The sequence below is a fragment of the Papilio machaon genome, chromosome 19 (genome assembly GCF_912999745.1).
Source record: "Papilio machaon chromosome 19, ilPapMach1.1, whole genome shotgun sequence".
Taxonomy (NCBI): domain Eukaryota; kingdom Metazoa; phylum Arthropoda; class Insecta; order Lepidoptera; family Papilionidae; genus Papilio; species Papilio machaon.
This window is the reverse complement of record NC_060004.1, coordinates 6,197,414-6,220,197: the sequence shown is the minus strand read 5'-3', so window position 1 is coordinate 6,220,197 and position 22,784 is coordinate 6,197,414. Positions and strand designations below refer to the sequence as shown.

General features: G+C 35.3%; 1 protein-coding gene across 3 annotated transcripts; it reads right to left on the bottom strand.

Moving 5' to 3' along the window:
* On the bottom strand, nt 1–21,931 carry LOC106709499 (adenosylhomocysteinase-like 1). 3 transcript variants are annotated; one of them, XM_045682415.1, is made up of 10 exons: nt 21,607–21,931; nt 9,724–9,926; nt 9,306–9,444; nt 8,531–8,701; nt 7,351–7,483; nt 5,520–5,646; nt 5,032–5,109; nt 3,622–3,801; nt 1,163–1,330; nt 1–639 (listed from the first exon to the last, which is right to left on the bottom strand). In XM_045682415.1, exons 1-10 carry the CDS (start codon nt 21,845–21,847, stop codon nt 481–483), a joined length of 1,599 nt encoding a protein of 532 aa, XP_045538371.1. In that variant the 5' UTR covers nt 21,848–21,931; the 3' UTR covers nt 1–480. The 3 variants fall into 3 exon arrangements, with proteins under 3 accessions (XP_045538371.1, XP_045538372.1, XP_045538373.1); XM_045682416.1 differs by lacking the exon at nt 21,607–21,931 and adding an exon at nt 10,611–10,792; XM_045682417.1 differs by lacking the exons at nt 1–639; nt 1,163–1,330 and adding an exon at nt 2,727–2,824.
* Nucleotides 21,932–22,784: the final 853 nt, after the last annotated feature.

The following is a 22,784-nucleotide window of genomic DNA, read 5'->3' as shown; positions in this document are numbered from 1 at the left end:
ATAAATAAATATATATTTTTAATCTGAAATTAATTGATATCAAAAATCGATTATCGACATCGATTGCAACTAAACACATCACTATTATCGACAGTCTTAATATTATTAATCGATTCCATGGCGTAAGGAACTGATTTAAAAATACTCTTTTTTTTTAATTCTACACCAATTATGTGTACACTAAGCACTAAAAAAACAGGGCACTGTAACATATTTAAGACTTTAACTTTAAAACATCTGTTTTTTTGTCCTGCAATAATTTAAACACCACCATAAGTTTCCATTACAAAACAAGTACAAAAACATATCATCCCTTCCCTTCATCAAGCCTTTCCCTTTCATACATCCTGAATTCACTTCTCACTTACCTCTACATCCATCCACATTCATCCATTTCCTTTAAAAAGCCAATTACAATGCCCTATTTTTGTCGAAGGCCCAGCCTCAGTGCCGTGAGATGCGATGAGTTCGTCGTCTCTGCTAGTACCTGTAGTAGTTGGGCTTGAAGGGCCCCACCTTGTTCAGGCCCAGGTACTTCGCCTGCTCATCCGTCAGCTCCGTCAAGTGAGCGTCGAATGTCGGCAAGTGGAGGCTCGCTACGTATTCATCCATTTTCTTTGGTAACAAGTATACGTCCGCCTGCAAGATATATTCTTTGTATGGATCTAAGATAGTTAAGCTTAAATCCACTCACTCAAATGTATGGAGCGTCGGTGGCTCAGGGGTTAAACAACTGACTTGCAATCTGCAGATCTTAGGTTCGAATCCTGCTATATACCTATATATTTTTCGATTTGCATATGTACATTTATCCATTTCTTACGGTGAAGGAAAACATCGTGATGTTGCACATATCTGAGAAGAAATTCAATGATATGTGTGAAGTCAACCCGCACTTGACCAGCGTTGACTGTGGCCTAGTCACCTCTAACTTGGAGTAGGCTCTAAGCCCCTCAGTGGAGACATATAGTGAGCTGATGATAATGTATGGACTAAATGAAACAACTACAGTTAAAACTAGATAAGCGAGAAACGACAGAATTGCATTATTTCTCTCGCTCATAGAAGTCTCTCTTACCCTAGTTTCTCGCTTATGGAAGTTATCAGGACTCGCCATTAACTTTCGCTTATACAATTTCGGACTGTATACCAAATTACCCACCTTATACCTATGCTGCGGTGCATTGTATAACTCTATAAGGGCGAGAGCTTGCGTGGCCGCGGTCACCGACACCACGAATGACGGTAGAGATGAGCAACAGAGATTGGCCAATCGACCCTCAGCTAGCAGCACTATGCGCTTCCCGTTTGGCCAGATTATGTGGTCCACCTGGGGACAACACATTTGTGGGGTAGACGGGAAAAAATACATACAAAATAACTCTAATGTGGGGTCTAATCTTTCATTGTCTTTGGTTCAACAGTGATAGCAATGTATTTGGTAAAAGTGTATCAGCAGTGACATTTCGTACCACAAGAAAATAACAACTTCATTAAAATCTTTACGAAACTGTTAAAACTAGATAAGCAAGAGTGCAAGGGAAGGTGATATTCCTCTCGCTTATAGAGGTTTCTTTTTAACCCGAGACTCTTGGTTATGGGTCGTCCGTCAGGACCGGACTATAACTCTCGCTACACGGTTTAAAACATATTTTAACTGATTTCGATATTTCAGAGAGAAATGTCACAACGCACAGTCAAGTAAGAATATAAATATGTACTTATACATTAAAAAATATGTCTCAATACTACATAATAATCGTAGTACGTAAAGATAAAGTTTAAATCTGCATTACGTAGTACAGATAAAGTAATTTTTAATTATCCACGGCTTTGAAATCAATCAATATACGTATATTTATTTCCGATCGGATTTAATTTCGATAAAAAAAATCATCAATAACACCAAACAAAGACCTAAAGGTACAGAATAAAATGAGCTTCTACTTGCAACTCTCAAAGTCACTGAAAAAAACTGAGATAGACATATCTAATATATAAAATTCTCGTGTCACAGTTTTCGTTCCCGTACTCCTCCGAAACGGCTTGACCGATTCTCATGAAATTTTGTGAGCATATTCAGTAGGTCTGAGAATCGGCCAACATCTATTTTTCATTTTTTTTTAACTGCGCGCGGACGGAGTCGCGGTCAAGAGCTAGTTTTTGTATCGATATATCCGCTGTCAAAACCCTAAGTAGTGTAAAACATCAAGAAAGGAATATTCAATCAACTAATCGTTGATTTCTGAAACCAAAAATCCCTTTTGAAAACATAACATCACTCTCATTATCTTTGACTTTAGTCTCAGAAACCAAAGATAAGACAACTAAATACTGAGGGAGACGAAACATCAATTTTAGTATACGCAAACGAACAGGCAGCATTTTGTGAGAAGATAATAGGGAGAAGAGAAGGGAACAGAAATAGTTTGCCATTCCTTATTTCAGTAAGGTTGGGCCTTATTTTTATGGATCATAGATAAACCATTCAAGGAATTTCTCAACACATCTAATATATAAAATTCTCGTGTCACGGGGTTCGAACTTGAACTCCTCCGAAACGACTTGACCGATTCTCATGAAATTTTGTGAGCATATTCAGTAGGTCTGAGAATCGGACAACATCTATTTTTCATACCCCCCCCCCATTTTTTTTTAACTGCGCGCGGACGGAGTCGCGGTCGACAGCTAGTATTGTTTATATGATTTTATAACTGGCAACAAAATTTACAATAAAAGCACGGGCAACATTCTACTACAACACCAAAATGCGGTTACCCACCTTTTGGTGGAGGCCCGTGTTAGGTTGTGAACTATTGACGGGCTGGAAAACAAGAAGAATAATCATTCAACTATTGTTCTCGGAAAAAAAAAACTTTAACCTAACTAACTATGTTGCCAGCCTTTGCTTAGGAAACTGGGCATATTGACCAAGAAAAGAGAAAGAACCTGAAAGAATAACTTATTTAGAAAACTTAAACAAGCTACACAACACAACTAAAAGTACACGTCACCAAGAATTTTGTGCCTGATGCTTAATCCTCTTTCTTTCCCACCCTTTTCTTGTAATGATGGGAAGGGGAAGGGGATTTGACGGAGGAGGGAACGCTTAGTAAAAGGGAATATGTTTTTCCTGTGAGTCCCCTTCGTATTAATGGTAGCTAACACATATGTGATTACGAATGTTTATGAGCAACGGTTGCTTCGCTATTTGAGCGAATTCTTGTAATCAATTTCTCATGTAAATATTCACACATACAAACGACAAGACATAAAAATTACACAAACAAAACCCAACTTCAAAACAATAAAAACATCACAGCTGAAATAGTAACATGCAGTTATAACCTTTACGATACATTACGACATAAATCTGGACATTTCCCGACAAACTACAGGCAAGTTACGACATTTCATATTGACAAGTTACAACATGTCATAATGACAAGTTACGACATGTCATAATGACAAGTTACGACATGTCATAATGACAAGTTACGACATGTCATAATGACAAGTTACGACATGTCATAATGACAAGTTGTGAAATGTCATATTGACAAGTGACATGTCATATTAACATGTTACGACATGTCATACTGACAAGTGACGTCATCTCACCTGACTGCGTACGCGCTCCCACAGCAGGTCGGGCGTGCGCAGCGCGTGCACGTCCACCTCGGTATTGCTGTGTCCCATGTTGCAAACCACGCAGCCGTTCTTCATGCGCTCCATGTGGTCGCGCGTCACCACTCCCTTGTTGCCAGTCGCCGTTATCACGATGTCAACTTGTCTTATCACCTGCTCGAGAATAATTCCATGAGTCAGTACATTTTAGACGGTACTGTGCAGTGTGGTATTGTCATATGTTGCGGCTCGGAACTTTAACTGTGGTAGACGACAGCAACAACAACATCAGTTGCACAAATTGTCCGGCTCGCCAGGTGAAATACCACGATCACACAGAAGACAAGCGTCAAGAAGAAATACCGCGTACAGTCTGATGAGTGTGGTGCTGGAGGCCTAAACTTACTCTTTCCCTTCCCACCCTTTTTTGGATTCGTTGGAGATGCATAGGAATGGGAAATTATCTCATTTTGTGCGTCTGTTTCTCCGTTGATTAAAGGTAGGCAACGCATCTGCAATTGCGGATGTCTATAGGCGAAGGTCGCTTCGCTATTTCAGCGAACTTAGGTGGTCGCTCGCTCGTTTACCAACTTATGATATAAGGAAAAAACTTTGCACGAGCCACTGCGCTTAACACAATTTTAGATGTAGTGGCAGCAGTGGCAGGCAGGAAGGCACTGCGCAGCGCGCAGATGACCTTGGGCCGAGAAAATATTTTAAAATACATATACAGGACAGTACAGTACAGTGCAGTGCTGTACAGTACAGTACAGTGCAGTGCAGTGCTGTACAGTACAGTACAGTACAGTGCAGTGCAGTGCTGTACAGTACAGTACAGTACAGTGCAGTGCTGTACAGTACAGTACAGTACAGTACAGTGCAGTGCTGTACAGTACAGTGCAGTGCTGTACAGTACAGTACAGTGCAGTGCTGTACAGTACAGTACAGTACAGTGCAGTGCTGTACAGTACAGTACAGTACAGTACAGTACAGTACAGTACAGTACAGTACAGTGCTGTACAGTACAGTACAGTACAGTACAGTGCTGTACAGTGCAGTACAGTACAGTACAGTGCTGTACAGTACAGTACAGTACAGTGCTGTACAGTACAGTGCAGTGCTGTACAGTACAGTGCAGTGCTGTACAGTACAGGACAGTGCTGTTCAGTATAGTACAGTGCTGTACAGTACAGTACAGTGCTGTACAGTGCCGAACAGTGCGGTACAGAAATGCCAAACGGGTTATAAAAAACTTTAAAGGTAACAAAAGTTTATGCCTGGTTTACATCATGTCAGTATAGTAAGAAAGTTCCACTGGCCTGGAATAGATTGTACGGGCTGACTGGCGCTAGTTAGTGTTTACATCATACAAGTAGTAAGCCTAAGTAAGTGTAATAATTCTACCTCTGTAAGCTTCACGACTCTGAAGCCGTCCATCGCAGCTTGCAGAGCACAAATCGGGTCGATTTCTGTCACATACACCTAAGAAAAAAAAAACATCAATTTAAATAACATACAAGTATTTTTACGTCATCATCAGCTCACTATATGTCCCCACTGAGGGGCTCGGAGCCTACCCCAAAGTTAGGGATGACCAGTCAACCACTTTGGCCAAGTGCGAGTTGACTTAACTCATATCATTGAATTTCTTCTCTGATATGTGCAGCATCACAATGTTTTCCTTCATTCCGTCGGATAAATGTACATATATAAATCGAAAAACACATTGGTACATGGCGGGATTCGAACCCAGGACCTACAGATTGCAAGTTGAATGCTTAATCCCTGAGCCACCGACGCTCCGTTTAAAATACACATTTTTAATCAAATTTTTAGCTCATATAAATCTTGTTACAGTATTTGCTAAACCATTACTAATTGTAGTTACTTACCACGCATCCTAACGCCTTGAGAGCCTGACAGCATCCCTTCCCGACCTCGCCATATCCACACACTACAGACTGTTTACCTCCAAACATTATATCTGTGCTTCGCTTTAATGCATCTATTATACTCTCCCTGTAATACATTTTTTTTTTTATATATAACTGACAATCGATTTGTTAACTTATTCCAAAAGAAATTCATTTCGTAAACAATAGATATAAATTGGTAAATATTTCAGACTAGCTGTCACCCGCGATTCCGTTCGCGCGCAATTAAAAAAAACTTAATAAGTAGTCTATGTGTTCTTCCAGACTATGTTCTACATCTGTACCAAATTTTATCGAGATCTTAGAGTCGTTTCGGAGATACCTTCAAACAAACATTCATCCAAACATTCGCATTTATAATATTAATAAGAAAAAGCACATTTTCTGAAATAATTTATAATTTCTAACATTTAGGATAATTATCTTTTCGTCTTTACTAATGTTTAGATGGATGGATGTTTATTTGAAGGTATCTCCGAAACGGCTCAACGGATCTTGATGAAATTTGTCACAGATGTAGAACATAATCTGAAAGAACACATAGACTACTTATTAAGTATTTTTTTTTAATTCTACGCGTACGAAATCGCAGGTGATAGCTAGTATAGAAATATCCTAAATAGCGTTTGTTTTTTACAAAATTTAAAAGTTTATTTGACATGGAATATATTTTACATCTGTATGTCTTACTGTGGCTTTCTCAGACTGAAATCTCAGTATAAAACATATGGTTTCTCAAAGATAATGACAAGGATGACGATATGTTCATACAGAGATTTTGGTCTCAGAAACCAATAGAGTAACGCTATCTTTTTTTAATTGTTAGTTAATTGGAATTTTTAAGTACTATTTATATCTAAAAATCTACATAAAAAATCGATTAACACATTAAATTGTAGATATTATCAACAAGCGCCGTCAATTGTAAACAGCTATCGTACAGACAATCTACAATATCTGATTCTAGATAATTAAGATAACAATCTTACTAATAGTATAAATGCGAATGTTTGGATGGATGGATGTTAGACAGTATCTCCAGAACTGTTCAACAGATCTTGATGAAATTTGTCACAGATGTAGAACATAGTTAGGAAGAACACATAGGCTACTTATTAAGTTTTTTTTAATTCCGCGCGGACAGAGTCGCAGGCATCTAGTCCAATGATTGTCAAACTTATTTTCTTTCACCGCCCCCTTTGAAAATCAATTATATTTCAGAGCCCCCTAATTTTTATTCTTAAAACTTAAAAACCATCGCCCACTTTGGGAAACACTGATCTAGTCGAATATAATTAGTTTTTATTACGCCAACAGCACATTCGATATAGTAGTTATAAACTTTACAGACTAGACGAAAAATTATATGACTAACTGTCGCCCGCGAATTCGTCCGCGCGGAATAAAAAAAAAACTTAAGTAGCCTATGTGTTCTTCCAGACTATGTTCTACATCTGAGCCAAATTTCATCAAGATTCCTTGAGCCGTTCCGGAGATACCTTCTAACAAACATCCATTCATCTAAACATTCGCATTTATAATATTAGTAAGATTTTTACGTGAAAATCTAGAAAACAAAATTATAGCATAGTTATAAGATTATCATAAGATATCAAATAAATAACAAATTGACCGAAAAATAACTAAAATGGATACCATTTCACATTTATTCTGTAAAAAAAAAATAAACTAAAATTTTATTATTTTCCCAATAAATTTTAACAGTTTTAAAAATATGTTTTATACAGTGTTTCGTAAGTGTAAACTCATAATAAACATTGTCACTGACCGGCACGAGTAGAGGTTGTCAAACTTAGTCTTGGTGACGGAATCGTTGACGTTCATAGCGGGAACACACAGCTTCCCGGCTTTACTCAGCTGGTACAGCCGGTGCACGCCCGTCACACTCTCCTCCACTATACCTGCAACAAACACAACATTATTGCCACACTCAGAGCACTTAAGTGACCATTAAGAGTGCATCAGATGAGTTTTGAGTAAGGATGGAGTATTCAATGACGATGGAGTGCTCAGTGACGATGGAGTGCTCAGTGACGATGAAGTGTTTCGTGACAATGGAGTGTTCAGTGACGATGGAGTGTTCAGTGACGATGGAATGTTCAGTGACGATGGAGTGTTCAGTGACGATGGAGTGTTCAGTGACGATGGAGTGTTCCGTGACTATGGAGTGTTCAGTGACGGTGGAGTGTTTAGTAACGAGGGAGTGTTCAGTGACGATGAAGTGCTCAGTGACGATAGAATGTTCAGTGACGTTGAAGTGTTCCGTGACGATAGAATGTTCAGTGACGTTGAAGTGTTCCGTGACGATGTGTTTGGTGACGATGGAGTGTTCAGTTACGATGGAGTGTTCCGTGACTATGGAGTATTCAGTGACGATGGAGTGTTTAGTAACGAGGGAGTGTTCAGTGACGATGAAGTGCTCAGTGACGATAGAATGTTCAGTGACGATGAAGTGTTCCGTGACGATGGAGTGTTCCGTGACGATGGAGTGTTCCGTGACGATGGAGTGTTCAGTGACGATGAAGTGTTCCGTGACGATGGAGTGTTCATTGACGATGGAGTGTTTAGTGACGATGGAGTGTTCCGTGACGATGGAGTGTTCCGTGACGATGGAGTGTTCCGTGACGATGGAGTGTTCCGTGACGATGAAGTGTTCGGTGACGATGGAGTGTTTAGTATCTTACTTTAATATTATAATTGAATGTTAAGCGATAATTAAATGTTGAATGACTAGTGACACTGATGAGTGAGGACTAATTCTAGACCCTCATTTCATCCTATTTTAGTAAGGAATAGTTGGTAAGTACCAATCATCAAACCTTATTGAGTTGACTGAGCAGTGGTTTAAAAATATCTTTTATCTGTTCATTCTTTCCTCTGTAAATACACCTTTATTCAAGAAGAAGGAAGATGTCTATGGCCATTGGTATAACATTTATGTTATCTACCTTTGATCTGTTTGAAAGCGGGTGCGTGTTTCTTGAGCATGAGATGAGTGGCATCTCCGCCGTCGTCCAGGATCATATTGGGTTGCCAGGCGGCAGTGGGTGTGCAGCACTGGTCTATGCACCACCAGAAAGCCTCCTCACTCTGACCGCGCCACGCGAATATAGCAAATCCTACAATGCAAAACAAAAAACTATAAAGGAAATGAGTAAATTATAGTTCAGTCTTTGAGTCGTCAAGTTGTTGATACGTTAAGTCCTTTAATAGTTGAGTCTTTCATCGTTGGTTTCTGAGAGCAAAATCTCAGTATAAAATATATCGTCGTCCCTGTCATTTTTTTTTTATGAGTTTTCGATGAGTTTTTAACACGTTAAGTGAGTCAGTAATTATAGAAATGGTTTAACAAAAGAACGAAGGACCAAATATAAATCTTACTTTAATATTATAAATGCGAATGTTTGGATGGATGGATGTTTGTTAGAAGGTATATCTAGAACGGCTGTATGTATCTGAAATATGGCTTAGACGTAGAACATAGTCTGGAAGAACACATAGGCTACATATTAAGTTTTTTCTTTAATGACGCGTGAACGGGCGACAGCTAGTAAATAAAAAATTTGATGAAAGAAAATACTGTTATTCAAGATGATGCCAAGTTTACATTATTCCAGTTGAACTGGAAGAAATGTAATTCAGTGTTTTTTTCGGCCGCTGGATTTTATCGCTGGACTGGAATAATGTAAACTAAGCTAGACTTCACACAAGTTACAAACTTACCAGCATGTGCGAGCGCAGCAGCGACCTCGTTCTGTGTACTGTATATGTTGCAGGCGGCCCAGCGGACAGTCGCACCGAGCGCCGTCAGAGTCTCTATCAGGACCGCTGTCTGCGCATTTATGTGTGTACATCCGACTATCTGTTGACATTCAAAGTGAGTTTTCACTGCTCTTACGCTTCAAAAATCTATTACTTTCACTGTTTTAATAAAGAGAATAAGTTGACAATATGATCTAGTACAGTTATTTGGGTAGTGGAAAGTCACGGTAATAAAAGATTGCTTTAAACAATTAAGATCTCATTATAGGAGAAGCGACACTAGCGCCATTACTATTTAATTAATAAGACTGCCATCTATTGTACAGTGAACGAAACATCTTCATTGATTGACGCATTGCACACTAACATACTTTCTCACCTTCGCATCCTTAAGTGGCTTGTCGTCTTTAGCGCGTGCCCGCAGCGCCATGATGCCCGGCATCTCCTGTTCTGCAATCTCTATCTCTCTCCTACCGAACGCGTGCTGCTCTACATTACGTACGCAGTAAGGCGGGTTGGGTTGACCGGCGGCTATTGCCTTTTCATGAGGCTGTACACCTTCTTCCTCGTCAGATGACGACCCTGGAATAGAACATGGAATTCCTTTAATTATTCCGTTTGTTATAAAATAAATGACAAACGTCATGTTCAAACATCGGACAAACATTGTAAATGTTTGCCAGAGATTAGGATAAAGAAATCTATGGTATACAAGTGACGTACTTTATTTATATTATCATCAAAAACAAATATTGTAGTGAAATAAATTATAACGCAATATGAAATGCCTACGTCATATTTACAGTAAAATTAATATTGTGAAGAATGATTTATGGAAAGCTCTTTCAACAAGTGATTTAGGACCTAGTCTTTCACTATAAAATTGTAAACTTCGTTAGTTTACAATCTCACTAATAACTAGTGATATTATAAGCTGTTATAAAACGACAATTAAAGAAAGTATTTTCCGACAGTTTCATACAAAAACATCTAAACAAAAACATTTGTTCCAAGGAAAGCCATAGGACGACAAAATGTTATTTTACAAGTGTTCCGTCACTGGATACCTAGGGTTACAACTTATCAGAAATAACTACAGTAGCTTCCCTTTAATTTTGCACATCCAAAATAAGAGTAGATACTCCTGTTGACAAATCCAATACAGGTCTACTTTATCATGATATTTATTTCTTTTAAAAACATCCATTTAAACCTAATCTAATGATTATTTATTAGTAAAATTAATTAATTACTATTAAAACTCACAAAAGTCACTCTTCCCAGATATAATAGAGTGTCTCTTCTGTAGAGTTACATTCTCTTCTCTTGTCGTGTTCTTCAAAATACCAGTCGTCGCCATTTGATTATTGTTTTATCATAAAATGATCTGTTCGTGATAAAATGTATGTGTCACCGTAAGATTGTGAATTATATCAGTTTGTAATCCTACCAGCTATACAATTGGAAAATTGTAAGTTGAATAAAACTTTTACATAATTATCTTCCGAAAAGTTCTTGAAGTCCAATTTCAAAGTTATAACATCTAAAATATTAAAAGACTAGCTTTTACCCGCGACTCCGTCCGCGCGGAATAAAAAATAGAAAATAAAAAATAGAAGGTAAAAATTATCCAATGTCCGTTTCCTGGTTCTAAGCTACCTGCCCACCAATTTTCAGTCAAATCTATTCAGCCGTTCTTGAGTTATGAATAGTGTAACTAACACGACTTTCTTTTATAAATATAGATAAGATACGTTTATGACTGAACTAATATAGAGAGAGAGAGAGACAAAAATATTATTCATTTTTATCCCGCTCACACTCTTTAAAAACAGAGACATGTTACTTGGAATTTCAAGTAATGAAAAACAGCTGTATCTTTATATTCAAATATAGTTGTTCAAATTTCAATGTCCTTTGATCCTTGAACATCGATATAAAAAGTTGAAACATTAACCACTGATCCACAGGGTTGTAAATAGACAAATACCAACTGTATAAACATCGGTATACCGCCAAAAGCAATTAACTGTGGAACGGAAACAGATTCCAGCACCACCAAGATTATTGCAACTACAATGTAAACAAGTTACAAATATTAACTACGTTTGTAAAGGGACTACAAATGCATTGAAAATAGAAGCAACAAAGAAAATCATTCCTATATGATTAACTTGGCCACCTAAGTATGGAAAAGGCTTTTTTTATTAATTAAAATGAATATCAAATCATATTTAAGAGTCTCATTGACAATCACGTGGGTTATCGAACTGTTTTGCGGGCGGCGTTGGGGTTCTTTTTAAAAAAAAACCCAAAAACTTTTCCACACACTTTTTAATTGAAAACTTAGATGGTCTCCGAATCCGGGTTGTCACCTCGAGCTCTAGCAATCGACTGACTTTTTGTATAAATCATTTATAAAGAAAACTATATCTGCTGATGGCAGATATTGCAACAGTAATTACAACAATGGAAAACTTCGTCTTCAATATATTGCTGATTAATCGATACGCCCATACTGGGTAGGGTTATAACAGAACGTTATTGTCAGTTCTATACGTTTTTGAAGTTCGTTATGGAATCGCAAATATTCAGTAAGTTTTTCTTTAATTCCATGCGGACGGAGTCGCGGGCGAAAGCTAGTTTGAATATAATTTTATCATTCAGTATAGTGACTGTTATTAAAAGACACATGCAGGCTAAATTTAACACGCGATGTTACAACATCTCTAAATTAAATTGCATCTATACTATTTTTAGTAGCAATACGCAAGAGATTACGATCTGTTAATTAATTTACTCATATAAGTAACTTTTACTTAAACTTTACCCCTCGTGATTACATATTAATATCAATAGTAGATTTTTCAATCTATATTATTTCAAAACTAACATAACATTAATTTTAAAAAACTGACTGAAGCTCTCATGATTGATATAGCGCCATCTATTAACTGATTTTTAAAACAAAGATTTTTTAATTCTTTATTATCTAATATATAAAATTCTCGTGTCACAGTTTTCGTCACCGTACTCCCCCGAAACGGCTTGATCGATTCTCATGAAATTTTGTGAGCATATTCAGTAGGTCTGAGAATCGGCCAACATCTATTTTTCATTTTTTTTTAACTGCGTGCGGACGGAGTCGCGGGCGACAGCTAGTTATATATAAAATTTCCATGTCACAATGTTAGTTACCGCACTCCTCCGAAACGGCTTGACCAATTGTTATGAAATTTTATATTCACATTCATTAGGTCTGAGAGTCGGTTACTGCCTATTTTTCATACCGCAATTAAGTTTTTTTTAACTGCGCACGGACGGAGTCGCGGGCGACGGCTAGTAACTTAATAAACTCTGGTGTTAAATGTAACACTTTCTCATTTTAAAATACATATACACGAAAAATCTAAAAAAAAAAATATTTGGCGATGAAAAAAAAAATTATGACGTGTGTGATTCCAACTAGTTTTTCACTAATTTATCAATGTCCTAAATCAACTATATGTGTTTTGTGCTGATATAATATAAACTACGACCCTCCGGGAAAGAATTTCAGTTGTTTAGGGTTCAGTTGTTTAGGGTCTAAGCTGTCACAATGTAATTTACATATATACAACCGATTTTGTCAATCGGGTAATTAAAATTTAATAAATTTAATTCATTTCTTATTCATTTTTCTATATTGCAATTTATATTTCTGATTCACTAGCATTTATATAATTGTGACAAAAATTTGTTAACTTTACACAACTAACTCTCTTAGTAACAAGACTTTTATTTATTTATTTATGATAGTAAACTCGTTCGCCGAATATGGAATTGAATCTGTTCGATAACCTTCATCTGGTTTAGTTTCGCTTAAATGTGTTACATCAAGTACACGTTGAAATTGTGTTGCAAAGTTTATGAATATTTTTTTTACGTACTTATTCATCTTGAACGTCACTTCATTTTTTATGTACATTAAAGAAACTGGCATCAGCAGAATTGGAAGAAAAGTCATGACTATTGAAATTTTTGGTCACTTTCATAGGAATGTTTAGGAATAGATTTGTAAAAGCTAGTGATGGCTGAGTCAAAGTTTGGCCTTAGGAACAAACATTTTACGTATGAGTCAACATCCAAAACAACCATATATTATATAAATTAGTCTTAAATCAGTCTTCTTTATGATAACAGTTAAGAAAATAAGATATTACAATATCAAAGTATTAAGAAGTCAGTGAAAAATTAGTCGACGAGCGTATTTCCACGAACCGGTACAAATCGATAGAAAATCCGCAATGACACATACATATGCACATCACTAAAAGATTATCACAGATTATAAACATTAAAAAACAACCATCAAAGAGATAACGCTTTCAAAAATACTGGCACTTTTCAAATAAAAAAATAAAAAAACATAAGACTGGCGCGAGTACAGATTTTATTCACTAGAACTTGTTGTCCTTGACTGAGTTTTAAATTGCTTTAAAAATATATATACATATACGTGTAGCGCTGTCGTATCGCGGACAGAAAGTGTGCCCGACTAGTTGTGTGCAGCGGATATCTCTTACGGCTACTCTAGTATGGAGTGGGCTGCACTAAACAATCTATTATAACAACCAATGGAAACTAAAAAAAAAATCTTTTGGCACGAATACAAGAAAAAATAATATAAAGCAATATTTTACAATTTCAATGATTGAATAAGAAACATTCCATTAAAAGACGTTAACAATACACTACTTTTAGATTCATAATCTTGTGTCATAAAAGACTTCTTAGATCAGTAAAAAAAAATTAATAACACTCAATTCCCTCTCAGTACCAACTCTTGACACTAAATGTACATACTTGATTACGCTTGGCCGATAACCACAGCAAATAAAGTTGTTAAATACGCTATTTTAAGCATCTGCAGTACCTAGAGAGATTCCTAAAGCTTATCTGATCGATGATATACTATATATGTCTACTATATGTGTATGCTGGTTGACCCCTGAATACTAAGATAGAACGTCATATTGCCAGTAATTAGGTCACGGATTGTTTAACACAGATCTTCATTTAAACGCTATATTTTTTCAGTGATTAAATTTTTAATTCTGGTAACATTTCTCTACTTTATCTTCGGTCTAAATGATTAATAACATGAAAGTGTGAAAAAACAACAAAATAAATAAATAATAATAAATAAATAGAAACTAAATCATGGCCAAAAATAACTTCTAAGTTTCATCTTATGCAATAGTCAAAAATCATAAAATAACTACGAAACTGAAGATTAAAATCTTACCGATATTATAAATGCGAAAGTGTAGATGGATGGATGGATGTTTGTTTGAAGGTATCTCCGGAACGGTTCAACTTAATCTTAATGAAATTTGGCACAGATGTAGAACATAATCTGGAAGAACACATACGCTACATACATACATACTTTTTAAATTCCGCGCAGACGCAGTCGCGGGCAATAGCAACATATAAATTATAGAATTAATAAGTATTCCCTTTTTAGACATATAAAGACGTTGGGCTCAATGCAATGTATAATATCAGACCATTCACCTCGGGGCTCGATAACCCAAAGCAGCTGGTAAAGAAATAAATTTAATTTGTGTCTAGACAGCTTAGAGTATTACTTTTACGATATTTAGTTATTTAAAGTATACATTTCTTCAATGTATAGAATAATTCGTGGACAAATTTAGAAACCTGTACAATTTTCGTCTAGACTAGACGGTTACGGTCGGACCAATGATCTTTGCACGAGGGCCGTTTATTTACATAGATAATATTCTGACATTATTTGCATTAGCATCATTTACAGATTATTATCTATAGAATAACTAATTTCTAATAACTGACAAGAAATATATTCGCAAAACCAACATAAGGGCTAACAAAAAACCACCATCCACTCTAATGTTCCCAATCTTTTGACAGTTAATACCTTAAACAAACATTTACATTTTACATTTACAGTTTGAGGTCAACGTCTTCTGTTGTTGATAGAAAGATAACATACGTCACATCATTTATATCAAACTATCAAGGGATATAATCTTTCACATGAAATACTTAAGGAAGGCAAACAAGTATTCACACATACATGACAAAATTGTGATTAAGAAATTCTTACGATGAAGACGAATATTCTAATATAATAACTAAACATAAATTTAAAGCATTTTTGTTTTCATCAGCAACAGATATAAGCAAAATATCAATATTGAGTTATCCAGAACTCCAGTATAGTGTGTTCAGTTCAACGCAATGTTGCACAAGTTAATTTAAAAATAGTTCCCCGAATAAGATCTTGTAATGCTACCTACAAATGAAATAGTATTTTCAAGGTATCTTCAACTAGTGTTGAAAAATAATTTATTCTCAGAAGTGTAATCATTAAAATATGATATCTATTTTTCAGAAAAACGCCACCAGCCTTAATAAGTAAAGAAATCCTATAAATAAATATCTGTATCGACCTACCCACACACTTTCTATAGACAGAGATAGACCTTGTGAATACATGAAGTGGATCCTCTAACTTCAACATAAAAATGAATTCAAAGCAATGGAAAACTTCAATACTATAGTTATAATACATATTTATTTTAATTCTTAATATCAATTTAACATAGTACCGCAATGCGACGGTGAAATCTGTACAAAGATCTGTACTGGGAGCTTATACAATGTTACGTCGACATTTGACCTCAAGTTAAACATCACGAATAGCAATATACAAAGGTACCAATACCTTATTACATCTTAAAGATCTTTCAGATAATAACGCATTTAAACCGTCTTAGACGGATATATAACGAATTACCATCCTCTTTTCATTCCTACAAAAAACAACATATAACTAGCGATTCAATCATCATATTATTGAGCAAAATACATACAAAATCTTATTAATATTATAAATGCAGATGTTTGAAGGTATCTCCGGAACGGCTCAGCGGATCTTGATGAAATTTAGCACAGTCTAGAAGAACACATAGGCTACTTATTAAGTTTTTTTTTTAAATTCTGCATCGACCTAGTCGCAGGCAAAAGCTAGTCTTATATAATTATCTAAATTGATATTCGAAATCTTTCATCGAAAACGCTTCATACTTAGATTTAATATATTTTACGAACATTATTACGCTCTAGCAAATTCAAGCTATATTTGAAATTTTTTTCATCAAACGTATAACGACAAAGATGGTTGACTTACAAATAAGGCTATGGAAGTATGAATAAATAAACAAGAAAATTTTAGAACAAGAAAGCTTTTAGTCAAGCAAAAATTAAATAAAGAGATTTTTAAAGAATCATTTTCCATGCTTAACAAGCACAACGAAATGCTTGCTTGCAAGAAAATTGATTAGCTAAGGTCTGGACAATCTTGGTCACCAGTTAGTTACACGTTTTATTTTTAATTGAACAAGGTACACGCGTACATGTACATATACATATATATCTCATACTCGTATATAAAATTCTCGTGTCGCGGTGTTTGTGGTTAAACTCCTCCGAAACGGCTTGACCGATTCTAATGAAATTTTGTGAGCATATTCAGTAGGTCTGTGAATCGGACCTCTACTTCCGAACATCTATTTTTCATACCGCTATAATTTTTTTTTTTAACTGCGCGCGGACGGAGTCGCGGGCGACAGCTAGTCTACATATATATAAGAGTAAATTTATATAATACATTTAGTATTTGCGTCAACAAACATCTTAAAGACTCTGACCTCAATCACAAATTGAATTATATTGAATTTGTTTCAGGAAACATTTTTTTATTTCCCCCTCATTCGTCAATCCAAGGTTGAAATCACTGACGGTTCAAGTTTCTTTCCGTAAAAGGTTTCTTTTTAAAACTTCGAAGAAATTTTAGATTTCCTGGAGATTGATTTCAGCTTTAAAATTTATTTCAAATAATTTAAAGTGTTAAAGTTTTATAAATAAACAAAAAATCAAAGCATATCATATGCAAAAGTAAATCTTACTTATATTATAAATGCTAATAATGTCTGGATGAATGGATGGATGGATGGATGTTTGTTTGAAGGTATCTCCGGATCGGGTTAACGGATCTTGATGAAATTTGTCACAGATGTAGAGCATAGTCTGGAAAAACACATAGGCTACTAACTAAGTATTTTTTTAATTCCGGGCGGACGGTGTCGCGGGCGACAGTTAGTAAATTATATGTTGTAATTGTGTATAGTGTACACTGTTTAATATAAATATATAAACGAACGTTTCAATTTCGTAGTATTTACCTTTCATGTTAACTCTTTTCGTTCACAATGAAGTTCATTGGAAAGTCACCTTAGGAATTGTGGCATTTCTAAATGACGTTTTACGGCCACACTCAATGCTGTTTTAACAGTCGCTAAGCGAGCCTTTAGCATATATGATAAATCAAAACTAAAGACTGTTTAAACGATTACGGCAGTTGTACTAGGGTAACAGAAACTGTCAAAAGATTTGCTTTAACCATCGCCTTTATACAATAACCTCGGATAGAATAACGTTAGTATCACATAAACCTAAGGCCCTTTGTACACAAGGCAATGTAAGTCTGTGGAACCAGGCGATTTGAGTCGTTAAGCGACATATGCAATACACACATAGAGCTTCATACACAGCGCGCGTCGCCGACATATCTATCTGTCATCGCCAAAGACAGTCGTTCGCAACCACTTTGTCAAGATCGTCGTGGATGTCCCTGATCGATTTTCAAGATAGTTTAGCAAATCTATACAGTTGATGTATTGTCGCTGTGCCTGTACTGACCGAATATACGACTGGCGTCAACGATTCACCGTTGCGTGTACATAGCGAGCGCAACGCGATTCTCGAGACTTTCGACGATTTACTTGTGTACGAAGCGCCTAATAGCTACGTTATTTTCTGTACCGTCCTCGCTTCGCTATGGTAATTTAAACAATGAGCTCTCGGTATATTTACCTTGGATTTATTAAACTGTGGAAAATAATATGAATAAATAAATATAATTATTTATGCTCCATTAAAGGCGAAATGCTTTTAGTAGATCAATCAATGTATTCATTCCATTAGGTAATGATGTAGTCTTAAACGGCTTATCGTTGGTTTCTAAGACCAAAATGTCTGTATAAAACATATCGTCATCCCTGTCATTATTTTTGACAAAACAGAGATAGCAATATGTTTTAAACGGAGATTTTGGTCTTAGAAATCCACGATTATCAATTTATATCCGTTTTATTCCTTAGAATGACGCAGAGATACAACCAGTTTGTTTTTTTTTTTTAATTCAATACCAGTGTATGAAGTCCTTAAAACGTTTTTTAGATATGGAATACATCTGAGAAACAAATCTTTGTTGGAATAATCAAGACTTATGTAATAACTGTTATATAATGTTTGTACATATATTGTACGAATATATATATACATTGAACGAAAGGTTACGTTTTTCTCATAATACGTACAAGCTACTCGTAACGAAACGATTTGCTTACGTCACTGTACTCACAAATAGGTTCCATTTGGTAAATTTAAGTTTAGTAGTTCGAGGTGTTTCCCATTGGGCCGATCGATCTAATCGGCCAAATGGTAACTTTTTGCCATTTTAGGCAATTTGTCATTGGGTCGATTGAGAACGTAGAATCAAATAAATATTCCCTTTGGACCGATAGATCGGTAAATCGATCGGCCCAACGGGAAACTATAATGGTTGGTTATATTCGATGAGATTATGATCAACCACAAGTTATAAATCGCAAAGATATAAATTGCAGGCGTCATTATTATCGCTCGATTGCATAAGTACCTTCAATAAAAATGGATGTGTTTATGCATAAAGTAGATATTTCAGTACATAGTCATGAATTTAAAGTTGAGTTTAATACAGCGTAAACTCTTTATAACGAAACTGATGGGACTGAGCATTTTTGTCGTTATAGAGAGTTGTCGTTATATGGAGTGAACAAAAAACAACCAAATTAACAAGATAACGTAACATAAACAATAATACCGATAATAAATATTTACTGTCTACAAATATGAACACATTTCTTCGTAATAGAGAATGGCGTATCGCTATAAAGAGTTTTTCAATATGTGGGTTTTAACGCAAACCATGCAAATTGGGCTCACTTCAACGTTACAGGGAGTTTTTGTTATAAAGAATAACGTTATAAAGAGTTTACACTGTATTTAATCCATATGTAATAGCTTGAACGAAATTTTACGTATAAAATTATCACCTACGCTTATTCAATCCCTATATAAAAATAAACCAAAGTGTTCTTCCCGAACTATAACTTGCTAAAACACACAGAAACGTATCTCTACTAATGAAGTCAGTATCAAAAGGAGCGCAATATTTCATATAAGCAAGACTATCTATCTCTATCACAACTCGTACTCTATTGTAAATACCTCTCGCTCACTCCCACACTCTCGCTCTCTCGTGTAAAGCGCGTAGAAGATGCGTAGCTAACTTCAGGAACACAACATTTCAGTGTTTTTATTATACGGACTATAAAATACGGTTATAGCATAAATACTTTGCTACTGGTTGCACGCACATAAAATTTCTGTTACAACTCGATTTGCGTTTTACTACGTCATAAAACTGCAATTGATTCACGAGGACATTCAACGGAAACGTCTTCCCATAGAGCCGAAATTAGATCGTGTGTTTATCGACGTCATTTGACGTGGTATTATGGATACGAGGCAGAGACGTATAAATTGTGCAACTGGATATAATTCTAATTAGAATTTAAACATTAAGCCTAATACTGTGGTCACCATTACAATACTACTATTCCTCTCATTCCCTGTGAAAAAAATAGAGATAACATTAGGGTTCGAAAATCTTGTTAATCCTGGCTGGAATGTCTTGAGAATAAAAAAAAAATATTGGGCACTGAACTATATAAACAGACAGGCTATGAGACATGATATTTTGTGCCTATTTAATTTTCGCCATTTTGCCGCTCACGATCGCGATTGGTGCAGTGTTTAGGATTTGAACCAATAATAGAGACATGATTAACTCTCAGTAACATTAACAAGCATGTTTAAGTCACAGAGCAAAAACTATAATTTCCAAGCACCAACCTATCCAAATGTAGAGATTAGTAATGTCTATAAATACATGTTTCCTCAAAACATTAACTACCATACTCAGAGTCATTCTTCACTTAGGAAGTCTTTTAGTATAGATTTATTTTGATACAGTGTTTAAACAATCAAAAATCTTAAGTTCTGTATAAGTAACGTAACAAATTGCATGTTTCATTGTATATAATTTGAACAGTATGCAAAATAAACAATAGGCAGTAAAAATTAAATCACATTTATTTAGCTACTAACTGTCACCTGCGAATCCATCCACGCATAATTTAAAAAAACATTAATTATCCTATGTGTTCTTCCAGACTATGTTATATATCTATGCCAAATTTCATCCAGATCCGTTGAGTCCTTCTGGAGGTACCTTGTAACAAATATCCATCCATCCACCCAAACATTTACATTTATAAGATTAGTAAGATGAAGTTATACAGTTTGTGAGTAAGCAATGAGTTTTACACAGAAATTTGTATTGATTTTCCTTATCTTTTACTTAAATGATTTAAGAATTACATATAAATTATATTTTTTATTCATTATTGAATCTTCCAAATGAAAGTTCTTATTATTTTCCCAAAAGAGACTGAATAAAAATAGTTACAATTTATTTTTATTATTGTTTTATTTCAAGTTAAATATCTCCCCACATTTCCATAACAACTTACACAGTTATATATTTCTACCAGTTACTTAGGCATAAGAGTATCATTCTAGGTCTCACTATAATGTTGAACTATTTCTAGTATTTACTTTAGCTTGAGCAAAATAACTTATTTAAGTTGCAACAGTATTTGTTTTTTATCTATACTTAGTTTTATTATATCCAAAATATGACACAAGCTAAGTTAGCAAGTAGAAATGACTTAACTAAGCACTCTTGTTATTGTGAACTCATTAACTTGAACAAATGAAGAGAAGCAATTTGCTGATGTTTTGTTAAATATACCCAAATTTATTATTGGTTCCACGCTTACCACTTAATAGTATTTGAGATAGTGTTTTAATAATAAAAAATTTAACCAACCAAATCACAATTTAGCAATGTAAAAAGGAACGCAATTACCAGGTTTTGCTAACTGGCACAAAATTCTTCAGCACCATATACAGATAAGAAAAAAAATATCAAGAATAATCTTACCAGTATATGAGGTAGAGCTGTAAGAGTCGGCGGATGACGCTGATAGAGATCTGCTGCGATATCTGGCGGACTTCTTTAAGGCTCCAGACTTTCCGCGCTGTCCCTCGAATTTTCCGGCGGCCCCATCGGCATTACCGGTCCTCACATGGCCAGGATCAGTCACAGGACTATCGCTTGGTATGTTAGCATTCGCCACACTCTCCTTTCTGTTCTGATTCGGTTCCCCTTGCCCTTCCGACATCGTTATAATGTTTTCTCCTTCGATTGGTAAAGGAAATTTAATTCCTAAGAAGATATAATATTTTTTTTACGCTCGATTAGAAAATATTTTATTGCGTTCTTGATGACACTAAATAATTATTACATTGATTTAAATATAAATATTTCTCTAAAGTATAATATGAACCAATATTAAAATATATAATTCAAACACCAGCAGCACTGATATTAATTTTCTAATTAAATAATGGCGTAAGAGACTGAAATAATTATTAGAGAGGACATTGAAAAATATTCCACCTCACTTTCTTGCGTAGATAAGGATTATAATTTTAATATTACATTTGAAAAACGTAGAATCGCACATTCACCAAAGGCTGAATCTGAAAGCTGAAACACACCCCCTCTTTCAACACATTTACCTCACCCCTGTCTATGGTCTAAAGCAAACGTTTCATCAACATCCTCAGATGAAGAATTATATAGATATGGCATGCGCGTTCACCCGTAAGGGACAGATAGAGAGTACTATAGACTATACCTATATATAAGTGAGAGGATTGGGGTTACCAGTTATTTGTTTTGTCCCGAAAATGAATAATTACGATATAATTTAATATAGACCAATTTTTATATTCCCAATTAAATTGTAATTAATAAACGTAATAAATATAAAAAACAATGCGTAGTTTTTGTTTATGTGACTAAGATTACATAAACAGATTTTTTTAGTAATACTTAGTCAGGTCATAAATTCTGTTACATGTTTAATATAAAATAATTGAAACAAGTTTATTCATTATGTGACCATTTATATACCAAAATGAACTTAACAAAACATAGATTCTTATGACACTAAAGTTTATTCAAAATGACATCCGTGATTTTGAATACAGGCTTTCAATCTGCTCGGCCAGTCGTCTATCACAGCACGAACGAGGTCCATGTCAATATCGGCG